General features: G+C 39.9%; 1 protein-coding gene across 3 annotated transcripts; it reads right to left on the bottom strand.

Annotated features, from left to right (window-relative positions):
* Positions 1-11,168: 11,168 nt before the first annotated feature.
* ETAA1 (ETAA1 activator of ATR kinase) lies at positions 11,169-20,462 on the bottom strand. Of its 3 annotated transcripts, none has more exons than XM_048298846.1 (6): positions 20,212-20,462; positions 18,539-18,676; positions 18,197-18,273; positions 16,636-16,754; positions 14,196-16,336; positions 11,169-12,419 (listed from the first exon to the last, which is right to left on the bottom strand). In XM_048298846.1, exons 1-6 carry the CDS (start codon positions 20,390-20,392, stop codon positions 12,304-12,306), a joined length of 2,772 nt encoding a protein of 923 aa, XP_048154803.1. In that variant the 5' UTR covers positions 20,393-20,462; the 3' UTR covers positions 11,169-12,303. The 3 variants fall into 3 exon arrangements, with proteins under 3 accessions (XP_048154803.1, XP_048154804.1, XP_048154802.1); XM_048298847.1 differs by having other exon boundaries at positions 12,327-14,307; positions 14,527-16,336; XM_048298845.1 differs by having other exon boundaries at positions 12,327-16,336.
* Positions 20,463-20,739: the final 277 nt, after the last annotated feature.

Genomic DNA, 20,739 nt, shown 5'->3' with positions numbered 1-20,739 from the left:
TCAATTCTTGTGTCTTTTTAACCACTCTGTTTTCCTAGGGACTCTACCTTCAAGGATGCTCTTGCTCTTGAAGAAATTAAATTCCTTTAATTCAGTCTATCTTTCTAACAGCCCACTGATTTCCTCGTGTCTGCCTCCACTTTCTCAGAAGCTGTTGTTTCTTGCCATTACTAAGAAGCTTCTCAGTCTCTGATAAGAGAAGCTACGTTTCTCTAGCTCCTGTACTTGGCTTCATCTGAAGGCAATCTTTGTCCTTTTCTTTACTGATCCTTCCCTCCCAACACTTGGCTTCTGTAATTTGCTCTCATTTCCAATTTTCTTTGGATATGCACCTTCACTGACAGCTTCTTTATTTTTTTGTGTCTCCCTTTGCCACTTGCTCTCTCCATTGCCTCACAGAGGTATCCATGTCAGAATCCTTGATGCACTTGCCTTCTACAACAGTCCTCCTCCTCTGCGCATCTGCACTTTCACAGTCATTTGTTTCTGTACATCCTGCTGTCATTTACATAATGGCTTGACTTCCTAAGGTTAGTTATTTACCACTTCTTCCTGATTTTCAGATCCTCATCTCCTCTATCAGTCCTGTTGCACTTGCTGTTTCCTGACTTGTCTTCTAGACCATCTTTTCTCTTATCTTGCTGCTCCTTCTGTCATTGATTGTCTTCTCTATCATGGTGGTGATCACGATTTTTTTCATCAACACAAGCTAAAAATGTTATGATAGTCTCTGTTCTTGATGGATGATGTCAGCAAGATCTCCCCACTTCCTTTCCTTCCATCTAAAATACTGCTTGCCAATACTGCCTTGTCTCCACCAACTAGCACCTTCCTTGATTCTCTACTGCCTGCTATAAGAAATGCAAGCCATTAAAAAACTGTGAAATCTATTACTTGAGGTTCTGCTGCCATTTATATTCCATTCAATTTAGCTGACTGCTTCTCCCATTCTTCTCTTTTACAGGTTTCCTCTGTCCCCTTTTTCCTGTCTGTGCTTTCTGCTGTGTTGCTCCGTAGACAAGGAAGCATTTTTTTGTTGTCATCCCCGAGCAATTTTTTCTTTTGCTTCCGGAAATCTTTCATTAAAACTCATCTCTCAACTTTGAACTGTGCCTTTCAGTCAACTAGAGGCTTTAATGCACTGGAAGATAAAAACTGTGATACTTGCCAGGGGCCCATTACTGCAATCTCTTCTCATGCCCAGGCATAGCCCCAGTGAAGTCAGTCAATGTTCCACACATTACCTGCAGATGCTAGAGGGCACAGATTGGTACTCATGTTTGAAATGCATGAGTGGCCCTCAGTGTGCTACAATACATTGCTGTTAAGAATGTAGAATAGTCACTATACTGAGAAATGAAATAATTGTATATCTCATATAGCCAAAAAAAAAAAAAAAAAAGCAAATGATGAATACTTTGAAGCCTGGAGCAAAGCTGAAAGCTGCAAGTTCTACAACTGCTCTTATCTTGCATTGAAACACACTGGCTACTGTTTTGAAAGTTTTCCATTAAAAGTTGGGACAGGAGTTCTTGGTACACCAAATTACTAGTTGTGACTTGGAAAGCATTGCTACCCAGAATTTTTACTGGGTGAATTTTTACGACTAAGGCTATGTAGGAGTTAGAATGAGGTTATCTCAGTTTTACAGAGCAGGGTGAGTTTTTATTTTATTCTGCAAAGTTTCCCCCGCCAACCTAAAAGGAGTGCTGGAGGAGTGCGACAACTGAACTCCCTATGACAGAAATAACAAAATTGCAGTGTGTGGACCATTAAGTGACATATCAGAAATATTCCCTCTGATACAGGAAGAGTATGATGCCACACAGTATGATGCAAAATATTTAATTCTTTAGTGTCATGATCTAGAGGCTCTGTAGACCTTGACTCAAGAGTCCAGATGTGCTGCAGACAAGTGAGTAATTTTCCAGTTTATACAGGGCTGCCCTTGGTATTACGAACTTCAGACCAACATATTCTGTGTTCTGCAAATGACTCTCTTTTTGTGTCAGGACAATGATACAGTTTGGACAAAGTCTAGAGCTGAAGGTTTTAAGCAGTGAGTTACAGAAAAATAAATGGAAGAATCCGGAATTCAATGGAATTGAATTCAGATCCACATGCCACAACCTTTATGGTAATTAAAACTCCTCCAGTACAGGAAATCAGATTAAATTAAATGCTTTGAGCCACTGTATGACCTCTGTATTCCGCCTTCCTTGTAGTGCAATCTCTACATTATGCTGGACCATTTTTCTTTACAGAGTGTGATAGGAAAGGTTTTCCTTTGGGAACACTTCAGTTCTGAGCTAGATTTGACCTCTGACTCAGAGTTCAATGCTTCTCTGCAGTCTAGAAATCTGAAGGTGACCACCATCCCTTCACTGTGGCTCTGTGGCACAAAATCTTGTCTTCTCCTCTCCCACACCTGTCTGTGCGCTAACAGCAGGACCAGCTGGCTGTCCCTTGGCAGCCAGGCCTAGTCCTGCTCTCTCCATCACAAAATTGATTTGAATATGTTTTACATGATTTACATGATTTAGTTCAAGTGCCCAAGATTAGCTCGGTTGGTCAGAGCTTGGTGTTAATAACGCCAAGGTTGTGGGTTTGATCTCTGTATGGGCCATTCATTTAAGAATGGGATTTGATGATTCTTGTGGGTCCCTTCTAATTCAGAATATTCAGTGATTCTCTGAAGGTAATTACTGCCAATTCCTGGCCTCTGAGCCAATCAGGGCTAATCAAGCCTCACGACCCCTTCAGCACAGCACTGGATGGCCATGCAGTACTGCATTTACTTAGGAATACTGAAAATCTGTGTGGGTTACCCAGTGCTGTGTGAGTTATCCAGCTGCAAGTAAATTTTCCCAGGCATTCAGAATACACCTTAGAAAGGAATTTAAGAAGGCATCTCTGTTACCAAGTGGACCATTGCAAGTACCTATCTTGACCAGTAGAAGGTGAAGCACACCTGTGGGGCTGGAGTAAGAAACCACAAGTTTACCACTGAACTCAAAAAAAAGTTTGCATGTTCCTATTGTACAAGGACATTTTATGTATCAGAGGTAGACTTTCTGTGCACAAATCCTTCCAACTGTGTAAAGTGTCCCCAGCTCCACAGAGGAGCTGTGGCAATTTACACCAGCTGAGGTGCTGCTCAGCATTTTTGGTTATGGACCTTATTTACTCACAGCTAGTTAGAGTTCCTGTGGAGGTGTTAACAGCACTGTGTGGGTGTAAATCTTGCTTTAGATGACTTTGGAGCAGTTACGAGATAGCCTGCCTGTCTATAAAGTAGAAGCATCCTTGAGCATATCCCTGGCATAATCTTAAATAGAATGGTGGCCCAGAAATATGAAAAATAGCTACTATTTTTACCTAAATGAAGTCCTACAAATAATGTCTACTAAAATGTTGCCACACAGGATAATTTGGTGGTAAAAAAATCCCTTTTTGTTTTGGTATAGCCCATTTCATTCTTGTCTGTGTTTTTAAGCAGTTACATCCCAGAACACACCTAGCTCCTCACCTACCTCAGGGTGCTGTGCTAACTTATGTACCTTTTCTCCTAGAAATTGTTCAGTCAGGGAATGGCATCAACCATTTTATCAAATTAAGTTTGCTAAACAGTCAAACAGCAACCTAAGGTAGGCAAGGCCTAAGGTACTGACACAGAACAGTAGTTCTTACTCTTAGCAGAGTAAATAAGGTCAGTGTAAATGAGAATTTAGTTGTCTGGCTAGCTACTTTCTGTGTATACACACAGGTAATCCCCATGTCCCTGGGGTGGGATGCAGCTATGCTGCAAAGGTTGGGTGGCATTTTCACAGCAAGGCCCTGAAATACAAACACTTCAGAACACATTACTCTCCCCGTAACACCGTGAGTGGTACCAGCAAAAAACCAAGGTAACGGTGAACAAGGAAACCATTACTGGCCTTTGTAAACCTCCCTGAGATCAGCACACACAAAGCCAGCAGTGAATAGGAGGAAGGAGAAGCTCGGTCTTGTGAATCCTTATCAGTTGTCCACTTCTTGAGGGAAGCTGGTTCTACAAAGCACAACATGACATTTCAATGTGTTTTCCACATGTCATGTAAGAATTGAAAGGGATACAAAACTGGCCTACGAAAGATGTATTTCTAGGTAACACTAACGGGGAAAAATAGGTCCCCCAAGAAAATATTTCTGTAGAATCTTTTAGCTTTAAAGATACTAAATTACAGCAAAATTTCCCAAGACTGTTCTTGCAGGTCATTAATGCCATAAAAAATAAAATTATAGTAAATGTCCATTAGTACTGTGGCTACTTTTGCAATCAGTTTTGAAGAATGTGCTCCATCAGTGGAAATATTTTGATTTAAGTTTATGTTGAGGAGCAGTCTAAAACATATACTTTAAATTACACTTAAAAATAAGCCCCATGGTACCTCTCTACAATGTGTATGATGCGCTGGCTTGGTGTAATGAAATTCTTGTCCAAAGTTGTCATTAAGTTGCAGTAAATATTGAAGCTACCTTCATTTTAAAATAGATTTACTTCTTGATTTTAGCTGATAAATATTCTTGTATAGAAAATTAATTATAATATGTATACATATATAAAACAGGGCAGGACTGGTGCTTTCAGCTCTTACTACCAAGCATTCTGGCTTCTATCAGCAGTATGGCAGCTGACTGACAACAACATGGAGAAAATGGTCACACACAGGACTTCTCAGGGTGGGAATGAAAGGAATGAAAGTCCCAGGTCCTCTCCCATCCTCTCTCATTTCTAGCACCAAATTAATTATTAATTAATTGAAAGACTTCCTGTGAATAACAAAAATCAGGTTTGAAGGGTAGAAGCAACCATTTCTCACATGTAGTCAGGCCATCATGGGCACAACACTACCATGAAATGAAAAGGAATGGAGACATTTCACTGAGCAGACTGGGTGAGAAAAAAGTCAGCTCTTTATAGAGTCTAAAAAATAATAGTATTTTTCAGAAGTTTGATGAAACGGAGTGAGATGATGGAGGACAAAGTCTCAAAAAATCCTTGTATCCTCTGAAAAACTCAGGTAGGCAATCATTCTTACTAGAGAATCCATGGTGGATTCTTGTGATATGGGACCCAACCAAGAAAGGTTCAATCTGAACTTACATCTTTTAGAAACTCCATTAATTAGTCTGTAGGAAATCAGGCTTGATTGCTTTCAGTGCTCACAAAACTACTTGTGTTTTTTCTGGAACACAGGCAAATTGCTGAGATGACAAATATATGTCTTCCAAGAATCTCTTTATCCCTTTCATGAATGTCTGAATATTTTCATTTCCCAAATGTATAATTGTTTGACAGTTTTATACCTAACAGATGTTTTATATAGATTTGTTGGTGCCTCAGACTTTTCAAGAAGATGAAAAAAGGGTCTGTCTTTACCTGGACTACACCAATCGACATTATCTTAAACTATCATCAAATTTCTTTCCATTCACCTCCATAAGTCTTTCCACAGGCTGTCCTCCAAATTTGCCTCATATCTCTCTGGTTATCTATTACAGAACTGCCATTTGGTCAGACCTTTTTTAGTGTGTTACATTGTCAAGATTTGACACTCTGGTGGAGTGTATTCAAAGTTTGTTTTGATCCCTACAAATTTTTCATCTATGATGTGGAGCCTTTAAAAAATTTCAGGTCTGCAGATTTCTGTATAGCATATATGAACTTGTTGTTCTGACTCCACACACTTCCTTTAGAAGCAGTCCAAATATTCCTCCCCTCCACAGACTGTACAGTTTTAGCACATCAAACTTGGGATCCTGAAATGTCAGGAGTGGATGACTTATGAACTAGAAAATATCTGAGGTACAGATCTAACTAAAAATAAATGTAAATTTGAAACACTAGATTGCTCCAGTCTCTCACAAAGGAGCAGGAGCCTGGTTGTTGTGGAAGACTTAATAGGACAAGATTTCTAGTTAGAAATACACCGCACATCACATCAGACATTGTGGCATTACAGTTACAAAAGGGAAGGAGAAGAAAAGAGCCCTGAGGAGTTTAAAAAAAGTTCATATGAGATATGGATAGCAGGCTTCTGTGAAGAGCCTCTGTCGGCCTAGAGAGAAAATTGTACAGAAAATATGTCTGTGAGACTTCACTCCCAGCCCATAAACAGTTTTCTTCTCCTTTCTTACTATTGACTGGCTATCTGGCATTGCTAAAAAGGAGAAAATCGTGCAATCTTTTGACATTGTACGTTGGAAATTGAGTTCTTTGTTGGTTTGACTGTCACTTCTGATAAGTGGTGTACATTGAAGTCACATGTACAAGTCAGCATGCTACAATTTCAGCAAGATGGAAATCAGAGAAAAATCCAGGTTCATTTAGTCATTGCTACCAAGCAACCAAGAAGTCAGGAATTCAAATTTGTGAATTTCTAAGCATATTTCAAGATTTTGTTGTAGAACATGAGAGATAACTTTTTCTAAAAATGATCCTTGGGAAGTCATTTATTGGTGAAGGAAGTTGTGCTGGTTTTGGCTGGGGTAGTTAACTTTCTTCACAGTGGCTGGTGCGAGGCTGTGGTTTGGATTTGGGCTGAACACAGGGCTGATAATATAGAGATCTTTTTGTTTATGCTGAGAAGGGCTTACACAGAGCCAAGGCCTTTTCTGCTTCTTGTACTGCTGGGCTGGAGAGGAAGGTGGGGGTGCATGAGAGGTTGTGAGGAGACACAGCCAGGACAGGTGACCCAAACTGACCAAAGGGATATTCTAGACAGTATGACATCATGCTCAATATATAAAGTGGGGGGAAGAAGGAGGAAGAGGTGGAGCATTTGGAGTGATGACATTTGTCTTCACAAGTAACTGTTAGGCGTGATGGGGGCCTGCTCTCCTGGAGATGGCTGAACATCTGCCTGCCCATGGGAAGTTGTGAATTAATTCCTTGTTTTGCTTTGCTTTCCCTATTAAACTGTCTTTATCTCATCTCTTGAGTTTTCCAGCTTTTACCTTTCTGATTCTCTCCCCAACCCTGCTGGTGGGGCAGTGAGTGAGTGGCTGGCTGGGGCCTGGCTGATGGCTGGGGTGAAACCACGACAAGAGTGTTAACACTTCATTTACTGTTTCCAAACTCTTACTCAAGCCTTGGAGAACACATTTTTCTATCCCTCATTATGTCCATGTTTTTCTGCTGTCACAGTTCAGCTTTCTGTAGGCCTCCAACACCCAAAGGTGCAGCTAAATATCTAATAGGATATTCAAAACCAACTGTTCATCGAGCTCTTTATCATACTATTCTGAACCACCAATGTGACTCCCCATGAGTAACTTCCTAAGGTGCTTAAATATTCTTTGACACTTGGCCCTAGAGCCACAATTCTGCAAAACGTGCCTGATGTACGCTCAGCTTCAGGCATTAAGAAATCCCCCCCTCCTCAGCCAAAAAAAGGAATAATACCCCAAATCTAACTTGCCATGATCAGTTAGAAAATATTTTATTTGGATCTCTTCTTTTCATGGAGAGTGTGGCAGTGCATGCAAAGCTTCATTCCCATGTCTATCCAGATACTAATTTCCCAGGGTTAAAACTTAAATCAAGTTTTTCCTTTAGTGAGTACAAGCTGCAAAGAGCAGACAACCTTCATTAAAAAGGAAATCTATATATCCTTTACTCCTCACCTCTGTTAACCACATTGTTTGAGGTGAAAGCTGTTAACTGTGGTCTTTAGAAGGTATGTGTAAATGCAACCTTTTCCCCAAAAAACTTTGAAAATGTGCATAATCAATAATATTTTTGATAAATGCTAGACAGTTTTACTAGATTTATGAGCTAAAGACAAGAACTACTTGCAATAATGAAACACACGGGCTTCTTTATTCACCTGAGTCACCCCATTACCTCTACTGCTTTACGGAAATCACTGCAAGAGCAGGATCAGGCCCCTAATGGTTTGCCAGCTCCATACGGACGGTATACCCAGACAACTGTCACTGAAATTTATATTTAGTTCCATAAGAACAGTACATTAGATATCCTTAAGTGTTTTATGAGGCAGGACTTTTCTGACTATTCTGACAAAACCACCAGTACATGTAGATACCAGAGCTGTGAACAAATACTGCAGTTACGATTTACAGCACAATTGCCAGAGTCTTCCCAGCTTCATCTCCAATGGCTACTTACTCAGGCTGTCATTTTTAGCTCCACAGATGATATCTGCCTTGGCCTCTTCCACAAACACTGGATTCATTGGAGTGTGTTGCAGACAATACAGCTCTCAAACAATGAAGCATTTGTGTTCATTTTCTTCTATTTTATCTTAGGAATTCTACTATTTAGGTCACTATCTGTTGCTTCCAGCTATTCTTTCCTGAAAAATTGTAGCTCTTTTTAGGCTTAAGAAGATAAAATCAATGAATTCATCTATGTTATTCCCCTGGGTATAAAGGTCTAGATGTAATAAGTGGTACACATAGTATAAGATTACATTGCTATTCCTGAACTGCAGCCCCAAGATTAATTGTGCCTTATAGGCCAAAATTTGAAGAGCTGCTGGATGCTGGCCTCTCTGAAAATCTGATACAACTAACACAATAAAACCCCAGTATTACTAAATTTCTCAAATGCTTTAAATATGATCCCTCACCAGCATGAAGAGGAAGGGTGTGAATGTACGTCTGTACAGAATTTTAAATACAGACATGGAGAATAATGATGAACAGATCCTCTACCCGATGGTATCTGCCTTTCCTAAAAGAAACAAACAAATCCACTACAGGTTTTGCTTGAGAAAGATACTACTTGGATTTTAGCAAGCAACATCACTCATTGTGAAATCCATCAGTATCTGTGGAATAAAAATTATACTTAGGTATGGGAACATACAGGAATTCCATTTACATTTCAACTTAAGGATTGCTCTACTGACATAAAAAATTGGTATGCTCTGAATGAAAAGGTGAGTGCTTAAGCAAACAGTCATAAATTAATTTATAATGAAACCTGACAGTCATAATTTAATTTAGAATGTATTTAAGATTGTTGCAACTATTTGTACAGGTCTTTTTTGCCTAGAGGAAGATGTGGCTTCATAGTGAAATTTTAGCTATAGAAATACTAAACTTCTTAAGCGTACATATGTATTAATTAAAATTATGTACATATTTTCCTAATGAAGATCTGTTGTCTACCACAAGCAGTCAAGACTCTGATTGAGGCATACCAGTGGGCCACCAAGAACCCACCAGGAAGCACAAAGGATGCTGAGCACAACCTGTAATCTGTGAGGTGATGAGGCTGCTGCTCAACTTTCTTTCTCAGTGGTGAGGAGAGGGAGCAAGTCAAGTGACGAAAAGAAGTAATTCTATTCAGTTTGCTAACTGAGAAATGGTATGATAGGGCATTTGGGGATAGTCAGGCTATGACCAAAAAACCTTGGCAGTTTGTCTCACCATCAAGTAAGAGAACCATGCTCCTGTTGTGAACTCTATTTGGAAAGTAATGTTTAATGAAATCCAAACCACAGGCTTTTGAAGGCTAATAAATGCTAAAAATAAGTACTTATGGAAAGTAAAACAAACAGTCTCTCTCTGTCATGATTAGTTTAATAGCAGAGGGCAATGGATTGCATTTGCCTCACTGTCAACATTGGTATGTGGCACACTGATCAGCAAATTCTTTAAATATGATTAAGCAGCACATAGCACTTGAGTAAGAAGTGACAGTAATTGGTTAAGATGGAATTTGTGTCTTCATTCCACTGGAAAGTTTGCAAAGGGTTCTTTCCACACCTCTCATGAGCATTCCCCTTGTCATACAACGAACTCTTATTTCACAGCACTGATGCTCATGATAAAGGGTGAGCCGGTATATTCTGGCCAGTATGTTCAAGGACAGAGCAGCGGTGGCATTTTAGCTGGGCAGCTCCAGGGCCCTTCTATTGTGGATGGTGAGAAAATCAGCAGTTAGTTGGTTTTCAACTTTCTGAGTGTGCTCAAGGACACACAGTGACAACATTCAGTGTGTATCATTTCCATGCTGAGATTGGGGAGCTATAATGTGGTTTAGCCTGTATTATTTATCTACTATTTATCCCAGTTTCAAACCTGATTAAAAGTTAAGTCCTGTCACATCAGAAAATGAAACCTTCCTAAAAAAAATACTCAACACCTACAATAGTTCCTTCATCTTCTCAAATCATAATTAACAAAATTATCCCTGGAAACAAAAATTACCCTGGTTTCTTTACAGAATTGTACCTAGGGAAACATACTGGGGAGGGAAGGATTGCTAAGCTGAACACTGTTCTAGCAAAAGCCTCACTTTTATCTTCCTCAATAATGTTTAACATTCTTGTGCATCAGTATCTTAAAAGCCAGTTTTATAACTCTCATATTTAATACTGATAGTAGTAGCCTTTTCTCATTGCCTTTTTCTTGGCTAATAGTGCATCTGGCAAGTTACCTGATTGTGGTGTTCTAGGAGAATCTAAACTAAGACAGGCATACCTCAGATACACAGAGCAAATTATATTCTCTGAATAAATCAAATTTTTCCAACAGCCACTATTTGGGATTTACACTTATTTGTCATATGGACATGCAAATCTTCTGTCCTTTAAACTGAAAACTGCCAGCAGAGGCTTGACAGTAAAACAAAATCTTGCTATTTCATTGTATATTATCTATTGAGGATATTATTATGATTAACTTCTTTGCAAAGCTGAAAATATTTTTCTGGGTTAATTTTCAGTCAGATCAGTAGACTAATCCAACTCATCATATATTGCACAACAGTAGCAGGGCAGGGAGCTGCAGCCACAGACTGTAATGCTTACTGGGTACCTGCATGGTCGTTGGCGGTGCTGGGGCTCAGAGTCCTTAATCAGCTGACACTAACCACAGTGGTTAATACAAGCAAAAAGACCCCAGTATAGTTAAGTATTTCAGGACTGCACTGCAGATGGTTGTGTGTTGAACCAGTTTGTCCATCAAGGACTGTTAGTTTAAATGGATCAAAGGAAGCACTTTGTCACCACTATGGGTAGAAAATTCAGGCACTGAGTAACTAGGAAAATTACCAAGTGAGGACTTCAGGTAAAGTCCATGTGGAATTCCCGTTTCACTCTCTTTTACCAGTTTCTGTAGTATAGTATTTTCAAAAACAGACAAGAAAAATGTGAAAAAAGAAGTTTAATGATGACTTACAAATATACAATACTTACATTTTTAAGAGCTACAAAAACAGCATATTACAGAAACCAAAAGCTTCCTCCAACCTTTGGAGGAACATTTCCAAGTTATTATTTACAAAGAAAAATTACAGTCACTTTTCATAGTGTCACGTTTATATATAAGCACTTCTCAGTTGAAAAATATCTTGCAGCTTACCCAGAGGCAGTTTTTGCAGTCTGAGCTCTACACCCATCTATCAGATCAAAAATTCTATCAGCCCCTGTTAAGCTGACATGACATTGCATTTTTATATTTTAACAACCTTTAGTTTGAAAATATGTACAACTCATATGGCTAAACAGATGCATAGTTGTTGAGATTTCACCTAGTGTATTATATATTGCTCATGGTTTGGTAAAATAGTATAGGCTACCTTTTTTAATTGGCTTGCTGATGTGCGTTTAGAAAAAGGTGGTCCGATTTCCTAAGGGTATTTCCAATTCTTCCTGAAAGGAATTTGAAAAAATATAACATGTCCTTTGAAGGACACTTTTTCACCTAATGAAACTTTTATATTAAATTCTTCCTTCTCTATGTACAATTCTTACCTCAGGTAACAGAGACAAACTAAGCACACTTTCCAAAGTCTGCTCATTTCCATTAGTTTTCCGGCATTGGATGTTACCTAGATTGTCAATTTAACCCAAAATTTTAAAACTTTCTTCTACCTGAGAGCAAACATTAGTATTTCTTAGCCTGTGTGTACTTGTGAGTCTTCTTACAGATCAGAATACTTGCAGTAATACAGCCAAAACACATCCAGTCTGTTTCTGACGCCTTCATTATATGTGTATACCAATACTTTCATGATTTTCAGGCCATATCATTTCAACATGTGAACTCAAATAGAATCATCATCTAGCTGAAGGTAGTTTGGGACTACACATTTATAACTGATAGTTTTTAACTAAAACTAAGTACCTCCAGAGTATTAGTTATGGTTCAGGTCCTCATCTTTTTAAACTGGAAAACAGAAAAAGCTTGCCATCAATAGCTGTGAACAGAGTTAAAAAAGTGTCTTCTAGCATTACAGTATTTCCCTACCAAAAGCTTACTCCACAGACAAAATAAACGCCAAGTTCAAGCATCTTTAAAGAATGCCTGTGTTCTGGATTTTCTTCGTGCAAGAGCTTCTTGTTTTTTTCTTTCAATCTCTTCTTGAGAACATTTTCTATTTTTTTGTTCTACCACAGACACTGTAAATAAAAAACATTTATTAGAAGCCTCAGATTTGTTCAATATGTATTTTAACTTAGCCATTTTCAGTGTTTGAAGATCTATGGCAGGAGCACACTATTCTGACATACCAGGCACCCAAGTTAAAAATGGCTCATCTATCCTGTCCCCAAGGCAGGAAGAGGGTAAGATGCATGACCTTTGTAGTGCTACTGATTACTACCTCCCAATGACAACACTGGGATGCACACATTTGCTTGAAGGAAATTTCACTTGGCTGCCCTTCAGGTGAACCTTATGACATCAGGAGTCAACATAGAAGATAGCGATGGGTTAAGAAAATTAAGGCTATCAGAACGAAAAAAGGCTCTACAATTTAGTGAGTTAGGCAGAGATACGGACATGGAGATGGTAAAGACACAGGGGTCAGATACAGTACAGGTGTCACACAAATAAAACAAGATAGGTTGAAAAAAGGTCAAAAGTTGCAATAAAAACTGGCAAAGGAGACAAGAACATGATAGCTAGGCGTAGCATTTTATATGGTGTGTTACAGAACTATAAATTCCCAGACTATAAAATCCTGACCTTATTGGAACCAACAGGAATACTCCCTGCACATATCAGTAATTTTACCATTTTTATACACCAATTTCCAATTAATCTATTTTTAATAAGTATTCAAACTGAATAAATAAACAAAGGGTATATTTGCTTCTCACAAAAAAGCATCCATGAAAAATTAAACAGCAATTTTTGAAAGGATCACTTAACATCCATTTTTTGGTTAATGTCCTTTCCCTCAAAATTTAAGATGTAGTTGTTGTTTATCTGTAAAGAAAATCTATGCTATTTTTTAAATTCCTTTACTCTCTAGAACATTCCATAGAATATTTAGTTATCCCTCCCCTTCCTTCCCCCTTATAATCCAAAATAGCTACTTTCAATTTATATGCTTCTCTTCTGGGGAGGAAACAGATAAAATACTCATTCTTCAATAATTAATAGTTTTGTTGCTTTTGCAACAGTGTTTCTTGAAAATGGAAGTTGATATAGGACACTCTTAAAGGCATGTTTTATCAGAATGAATATTGATTAAAACTTTGCCAAGCTGTGACATCAAGGGAAAATAAGACTGACTGGCACTTGACTAGTTCTACATTTCCCCAGTAAGTAACACTGAGCATGGAATATTACTGATGGCCGCCTGGCAATAAAGAAGTGACTGAGCTCTCCTCTGGATGAAAGGGCATCTTAGTGTTTAGACTGATAACACAAGAATATTTCACTGCCAATTTCAGCTACAGAGCAAACAGTAATACAGGCTGAGCTCTGAAAAGCGTCAAGTGATTTGAGGGTCCAAATTCCAGGTGTACAGTAATATAAAGAAACTGGTATTCCATATCACCTGGTGTCTTCTTTCCCTGTCCCATCATTAACTGGGGTTTTACTATGCATCAAAATAACAGTATTTTTAAGTAACAGTTTAAGAAAATAGTATGCTGAGTGCTGCATCAGCCTATACTTGATCCTCGAGAATCTGAGTGTCTATGGAGAGAGGGTGTGAAGTATTTAGAGAAGTGGAATGGAAACAGGTGTCCTTAACTACAGGAATTCAAGATATGCATCAGGACAATTCCATTTTTGAGAAAATAACCTCCAGATTCTTCTTAGAACATTTGCTAACACCTTAACTGAATGGATGATATTGAAGCCTATTTTAAGTGGCAATACAATGCAAATTTCTCTGACAGTAAGGAAACACAGTCTAACAGTGATACAATAAAGACAAATACCTGATGTAGTCTGTGCAAAAGACTCTGAAAGGTGCCTCTTGAAAGGTGGTTTCTTATTGTCAAGCTTGCTGTGCAAAGTTGCATTCACCTGTTTCTTGCTTCCTTCCAAACCCTGCAGAGTAATTCCAATGCCAGAATGATTCCCTGGATTTTCAGACCCTACACGAAGACCACCCTGAGAACTGTTAATCTTTCGGAACTTAAACTTTGAAGGCACAAGTGAAGTTTTGTTACCAGAGCTGCTACCTGGAATCTTTCCCGCATTATACAAGAAATGTGAGCTGTCAAGTGCTTTGCTACTACAAATATTTACTGCATTAGCAGGACTTACTTCAGAACCTGTCTCTCCTGCTGGCACAGAATTTGACCTGTACCATTTCCCTGAAACAGTCTTTGAGGTATCTTCAGAATCTTGATGACAGTTTTTAGGCAGTGTGTATTTACACTCCACAGAAGGACCTGAGATCACAGTCAGAGGATTTGAGATGTTCTTACAATTCACTACATGACCTGTTGCGGCCAACCCATGCACCACCTTTGATGAATTCCTACAGGAATCATTTAGTGAGAGAGCCTCCTGTTTTGCATTTGTTTTTTGTCCCAAGAGGAGATCAGGTAGTCCTTGTTTAGATGCTGGGAAGCTGTTATCAGCATTTGATCTGGAATTAACACTGGCTCCTTGTATAGTTTTAGTTTTTTCATTTCCTTGTTTAACGTCCTGGCTCTGAGTCTGCTTTTCTATATCATCACACACCTGATATAACAATTCATCATCCTCATAGTTTGCATCCCAAAGACTATCAGATCCACAAAACATATCTAGTATCTCATCAGAGAATTTTGGTTCATTCCAGTCATCAAATGACAGAGGACATTTCTTTGGTACATCAACTTGATTTGAGTGACCTGTATTAGCCTGGTTAACCACTTTGGTTAGATCATTAGGTTTCATATTGGTAGAAACACTGGATGACTGACAGGAAATAGTATGAGTGTAATTCCCAGGTTTTCCTGCTGGTTGTCTATGAGGATTAGACCTTGAAGGAAAAAGAGGAAGAGCATCACTTTTAGGCTTAGTAGATTCATTTCCATTCTTCACTTCAGATTGCATTGGAACAGGAATATAGTTCAAATCACTGTTTTGGGCACTTTTCCAAACAGAATTAATTTTATCTGGTGTAACATCACATTTGCCATGCAAGGCCTTAGTCTCTGTCTTTGAGTTTTCTGTCTTACATGGCTTTTGCAAAGACACGGATTTTACAACATTTTGTGAGTTTCTACTAGAATGTTTCAAAGGTGAATATTGCAAACTGTTAGATTTGCTTACAGTCCCCAAAAGAGTTACTGAATTGCCACTACTTCTTTGCTTTGTTCTGCCAGCATCACTGAAATCACGCACAAATGGATTTGCAGGAATTTGTGGTGGTTCTTCAGTATTTATCAATTCAGGATTTTGGGTTATTTGCATCACAAAAGAGTCATCTGCCAAAAGATCTGCATCCCAGTCATCAAAGTCATCATTAACTACTCCTGCAAGCTTAGTGGAGGCCACCAATTGTGTCTTCAAAGAAGGAGGATTTTTTTTTGTCAAGGTGTAATTATCAGGCTTTGGTACAGTCTGGTCCACGCTTCCTACTGCAAACAGAGTATCTTTTTGATATGCCTCTGAATTACCACACTGCGTGTCTTCAGTTTTCTCAGGAAGGTTCTCCTCCTCCAGGGTACTTCTAATTTTCTGAAAACTACTATTTAAAGAAATATCTGACAGCCCTTGGCTCAACTGTCCACTGCACTTCTGGGTAGAGCAGTCAAAAAGAGCATGAAGGGCTACTTCAGCCTCAAGGTCTACAGACTTTTGACTGCTGGATTGACAGGGCTCTGCCACAAGGATGCCAGTGCTCTGTCCAACTGGTTTCAGGCACACAGCAGTATCTGTTTCAGAACTTTCACCAAGGAGGGATTTCTGGTTCTTCATATTTATTTCATCTTTAGAATTACTTGAAAGCGCTGAGGTGGTCTGGATGAAGTTGTGACCAAGCTTCTCCTGTTCCTGAACAGCATCTAACTCTACTAGATTTTTATCAAACTCCTTAGCCAATTTCATGAGTTCCTCTTCGGGATTTTTTATTTTAAGATCTCTGGATTAAAAAGAAAATACAGAAAATAAAGTCAGAGCTGCTGAGAAAGTTTAGCCAAGTTCAATTACATGACCCTGTGAGCTGTTCATTCTCTAGTTTAACAACTACAGAGGTATGACTAAATCCCACTGCTTTCAATATGCAGTCAACACGCAACCCCATTAAGAAGACATAACAAGCCCACAGTTAAAAGCATTCTATATGCTAATATACAATTACATGGTTCACTACACATAGAAGACCACATAGCCTTTTTCATGAAAGCCCAGCTATGATGGGCAAGGAAAGCTGTAACTTACCTTGTACAACTTAACTTTGTCCTAGCTCGCCCTTTTACTACTACAGGTGTACAGGGAATAGCATCCTCACCAATCCATGTTCCTAAAAGGGAGCCTTCATTACAGGTTGCTTTTTCATCCTGCATGATTAGATTTATAATGCTTAGAAATCTGATTTCAGATAAGGATTGGACTAGACACATATCTTACATGAGTTAAAAGTTGCTAAACTAAATAAACTGGATGAAACCTGTTGAAAGCCACAGATAAGAGCAAAACCAAGTCAAGTTAGATTACTGCAACATTGTCCACTAATAGTTGTATCACTTTAATGATATCTTCAGGTTTACACATGTTCATGTTACAAGCTGTGATCTCATTTACTTCCGTATACTACTAAGGAGTAGAACACAAACACAGCACAAACAGATTAGAGACCTTAAAATAAATTACATTCTGTATGCTTACAGAAAAAAATTCTGACTTCTTCCACTACAACTCATTTATAAAAAGAGCCTTTAAATGGAATTAAGTGACATTTAGAAATTAAGTGAAATTGTTTCAGAGCTTCAGAGTTCAGGCTTGAATTTGAATTCTGAAATAAAGAGATACAATACTGCAGGGATGAATTGTTTAGAGGGGCAGAGTAATAGGATGCAGGAAACTACTGTGTGTAAGCCAGCAAAAATAATTTGAACTTTACTCACTACTAGGGTAGTTTTAAATAGGTTCTCTTATTCTTTGTAAATTTAGGATTTTTTTTAAATTTATTTTTGTTTAAGAAAAAAAGAACATAAACAGCAGATTACATTTATGGCAGAGCTGTAACTATTTAAAAGGAAGGCAGTGGCATTCCTTATCAATGACTTTCCAATTCTTTTAGTACAATTTCTCACAAATATGCTAAACAGTAAATATATTTTAAACAGCCCTGTCAAAAAAGCAGGCATGTTTTGCAAGCTAAATAGTACAGATCTATTTTAGGAATTGCTTCTTTTCTTGCACTTAAAATGCAACTGCACTTTTGTTTCCACTTTCTGGGCAGTGGACATCAGGTTCACGGCAAGAGGGAAAGGGCAGAGACATTAGCGTAAAAAGGAAAATTATTTAGAGTACTGAAGCAAGGTTACTGTGTTTATATTATGGTAAAATATCTCTCAGCTGGGTCTTGTTCTTGTAAATCAGCAGTCAAGACTGTTCAAAATGCTTAAAAACAACTGCCAAGTAAATCCAGTATGTGAAGAAACTCTTACCTTTTAACAGATGAGTAATTAAGGGTAAATAAACACAATAGTATTCCTAAGACCAAAGGCAGTAATGTGTATTCTGAAAGTAAACCTTTCTAAAATGGAGCTGCTGCAAGTTTCTTCATGTGTCCTTTTTTTACAGCAGCCATGACTCCCAGAGCAACCAGTCAATGCTACGCTTACTATTTTAATTCAATCCAGTTTTATAAACTAGTTTTCTACATGACCAACTCTTTACCATGAAACTACTGTAACTAAAACTGAGGCTAAGGCTGAAGCACTATTCTGTTTGATTACTGCACATGCAGAGCATTGTTTTAGAAAGTAACAATTACCTGAGGAGCAATACGATTAACAATTTCCGAAATTTCTACTGCGCATCTACTGGTAGACTGCTTGGTTTTTCCATTGCCTATGGAAACAAACAAACTTCTTAAAATTTTGAAATCTATTCAGTTTAAGAAGTGCAGAACATCTCAGATAATTCAAATAAACCTGTAAACATCAGATCTTGATTCAGCACTATATTGAAGAATTCATGGGTTTTTAACGCAAGTAAAATCAAACAACCATTATAAGAGAAAGGAATCTTTTTTTCAAGAAATCTTTTATAACTTTTACTACACTCCCACTGCATGCCTCAAACAGGTGTCTTGAAGTCTGGATTTTGGTATTACCTAGTCTGTGTGCAACAGGTGAATGAGAATCCCAAAAGATCTCTTGCTGTGTATCAGTGTCATTAATAGGAGAGCTGAAAGTAGGTATTCGGGATTTCCTACTCAACGATCTCTTTGGTGTCTTATGTAAACATGACTCTGTGTAAAAAATAAAGAGGGCCCTTATTAAAAACCAACAAATAAAAGGCAACAATCACTTAGAACACAGAACAGGTCAAGACAAAAGAAGATGCTTTAGGAACATCAAGAATAAAAATCAAGTTCACACTCACCAGGATTCCTTTACTCACAACAGGAATACTGTTCATAACTAGACATTAAATACAGAACAGGACTCTTGGCTTTGCCAGTTACATCACAGAGATTACAGAACATTACATGATGCTGACAGCTTTATGCTCAGCATCTGATTGTAAGATGTCAATCCTTACACGTGAGAGAACATGGACTTCAGCTTATATTAAGACAAAAATTATGGATACCTGTATGAGAAAATATTTTGTATTCTTGCGTGCTTTGTTTCTTTCACCCAGATTCTGATCTGAACTACTATTTTAATGGGCCTCCAAACTACTCTGGGTCATAACCTACATTCGTCTATACTTCCTCCCCTGGGCCTTTCCAGCTAGGACTATTAAAAGCAGGAATATAGCTATTCAAAACCTGCTTGCAGTTGCCTTTGATCAGTAAGTGAACTTAAAACCCTATGTGAAACTCAGCTAGTCACCCCTGCCCTTTAGAAATGATTCTGCAGATGTGAAAGCGTACAGAAATAACTTAAAAGATGTGTGTACTATGCGAGAAACCTCTTAGAGCATGTTTTGCCCTGACATGCCTAGCATGGTCAGGTTTCATCCTCTCCTTGGTTAGCTATCATTATTTGCTGTGGGAATCACAGAATAGGTCAGGTTGGAAGGGACCACAGTGGGTCACCCTGTCCAACCTCCCTGCTCAAGCAGGGTCATCCCAGAGAACATGCCACAGGATTGCATCCAGATGGTTCCGGAATACCTCCAGTGAGGGAAACTCCATGCTCTCTCTGGGCAACCTGTTCCAGTGCACAGTCACTGCACAGTAAAGAAATTCTTCCTCACGTCCAGGTGGAATTTCCTGTGCATCAGTTTCTGCCTGTTTCTTGTGCTATTGCTCAGCACCACCGAGCAGAACCTGGTCCATCCTCTTTGCACCCTCCCTTTAGATATTTATACACATTGATGATGTGCCCTCTGTTTTATCTTCTCGAGGCTAAACAGGCCCAACTCCCTCAGCCTTTCCTTGTAAAAGATATGCTCCAAAACACTGATCAACTCTGTAGCTCTCTGAATGGACCCTCTCCAGGAGCTCCGTATCTCTCTTGTCCTGAGGAGCCCAGAACTGGTCACAGTATTCCAAATGTGGCCTCACCAGGGCTGAACAGAGGGGCAGGAACATCTGCCTTGACCTGCTGGCAATGCTCTTCTTAACGCACACCAGGGTACCATTGGCCTGCCTGGCCCCCGGGGCACGCTGCCTCAGCATACTTTTGACAGTAACAGCCCGTTCCCAGGGCACGCGAGCGGGGAGAGCGGAGATTTACACCACACCAACCCCTCCTTACGGCTCGGCCACCCCTCCCCCGCGGCTCGAGAGGTGGCGGGCAGGGCCGGGGCCCCCAGGGGCCGCTCCCGCCGTACCTGCAGCGCGGGGCGAGCATGCCGCCTCCCCGGCGGGCAGGCCTCGGCCCGCGCCGCCTTCCACCGCCCCCTCCTCCCCGGGGAGCTCCGCCTGCTGCCGGGTGAGCTGCTCCTCGCCGCCGCTGCGCTTCCTCAGGGCGGCGGGCCTGAGGCACAACCCCCTCCGCCGGCTACCGGGCATGGCGACCGCTGCGGCGGTACGGCATCCATCCCGCCACCACCAGCGCCGCCATTTTCCCGGGCAGCTGGCGAGGCCGTCGCCGATTGGCCGCCGCCGCGCCGCCTCGAGCGGCCATTGGCCCCGCGCTGCGTGGGCGGGCGGGCGAGCGAGCACGGCGGAGAACTGCGGCCCCGCCCCCCGGCCGTGAGGCGTCTCCGGGTCCTCCTGCCTGGCGCTGCCCCCGCCGGTGAGGCGGTCAAAACCTTCTGCCCCTCTGCTGAGGGAAGGAAAACGTCAGCCGTGGGCAGAGGGACGGGATGTGCCCTCCTGTGGACCGTTCCATTAACTTCGCCTGAGGTGGCTCGAAT

Source organism: Corvus hawaiiensis, chromosome 3 (assembly GCF_020740725.1).
Source record: "Corvus hawaiiensis isolate bCorHaw1 chromosome 3, bCorHaw1.pri.cur, whole genome shotgun sequence".
In the NCBI taxonomy this organism is placed as follows: Eukaryota; Metazoa; Chordata; class Aves; order Passeriformes; family Corvidae; genus Corvus; species Corvus hawaiiensis.
This window is presented reverse-complemented; position numbering and strand designations above follow the sequence as displayed.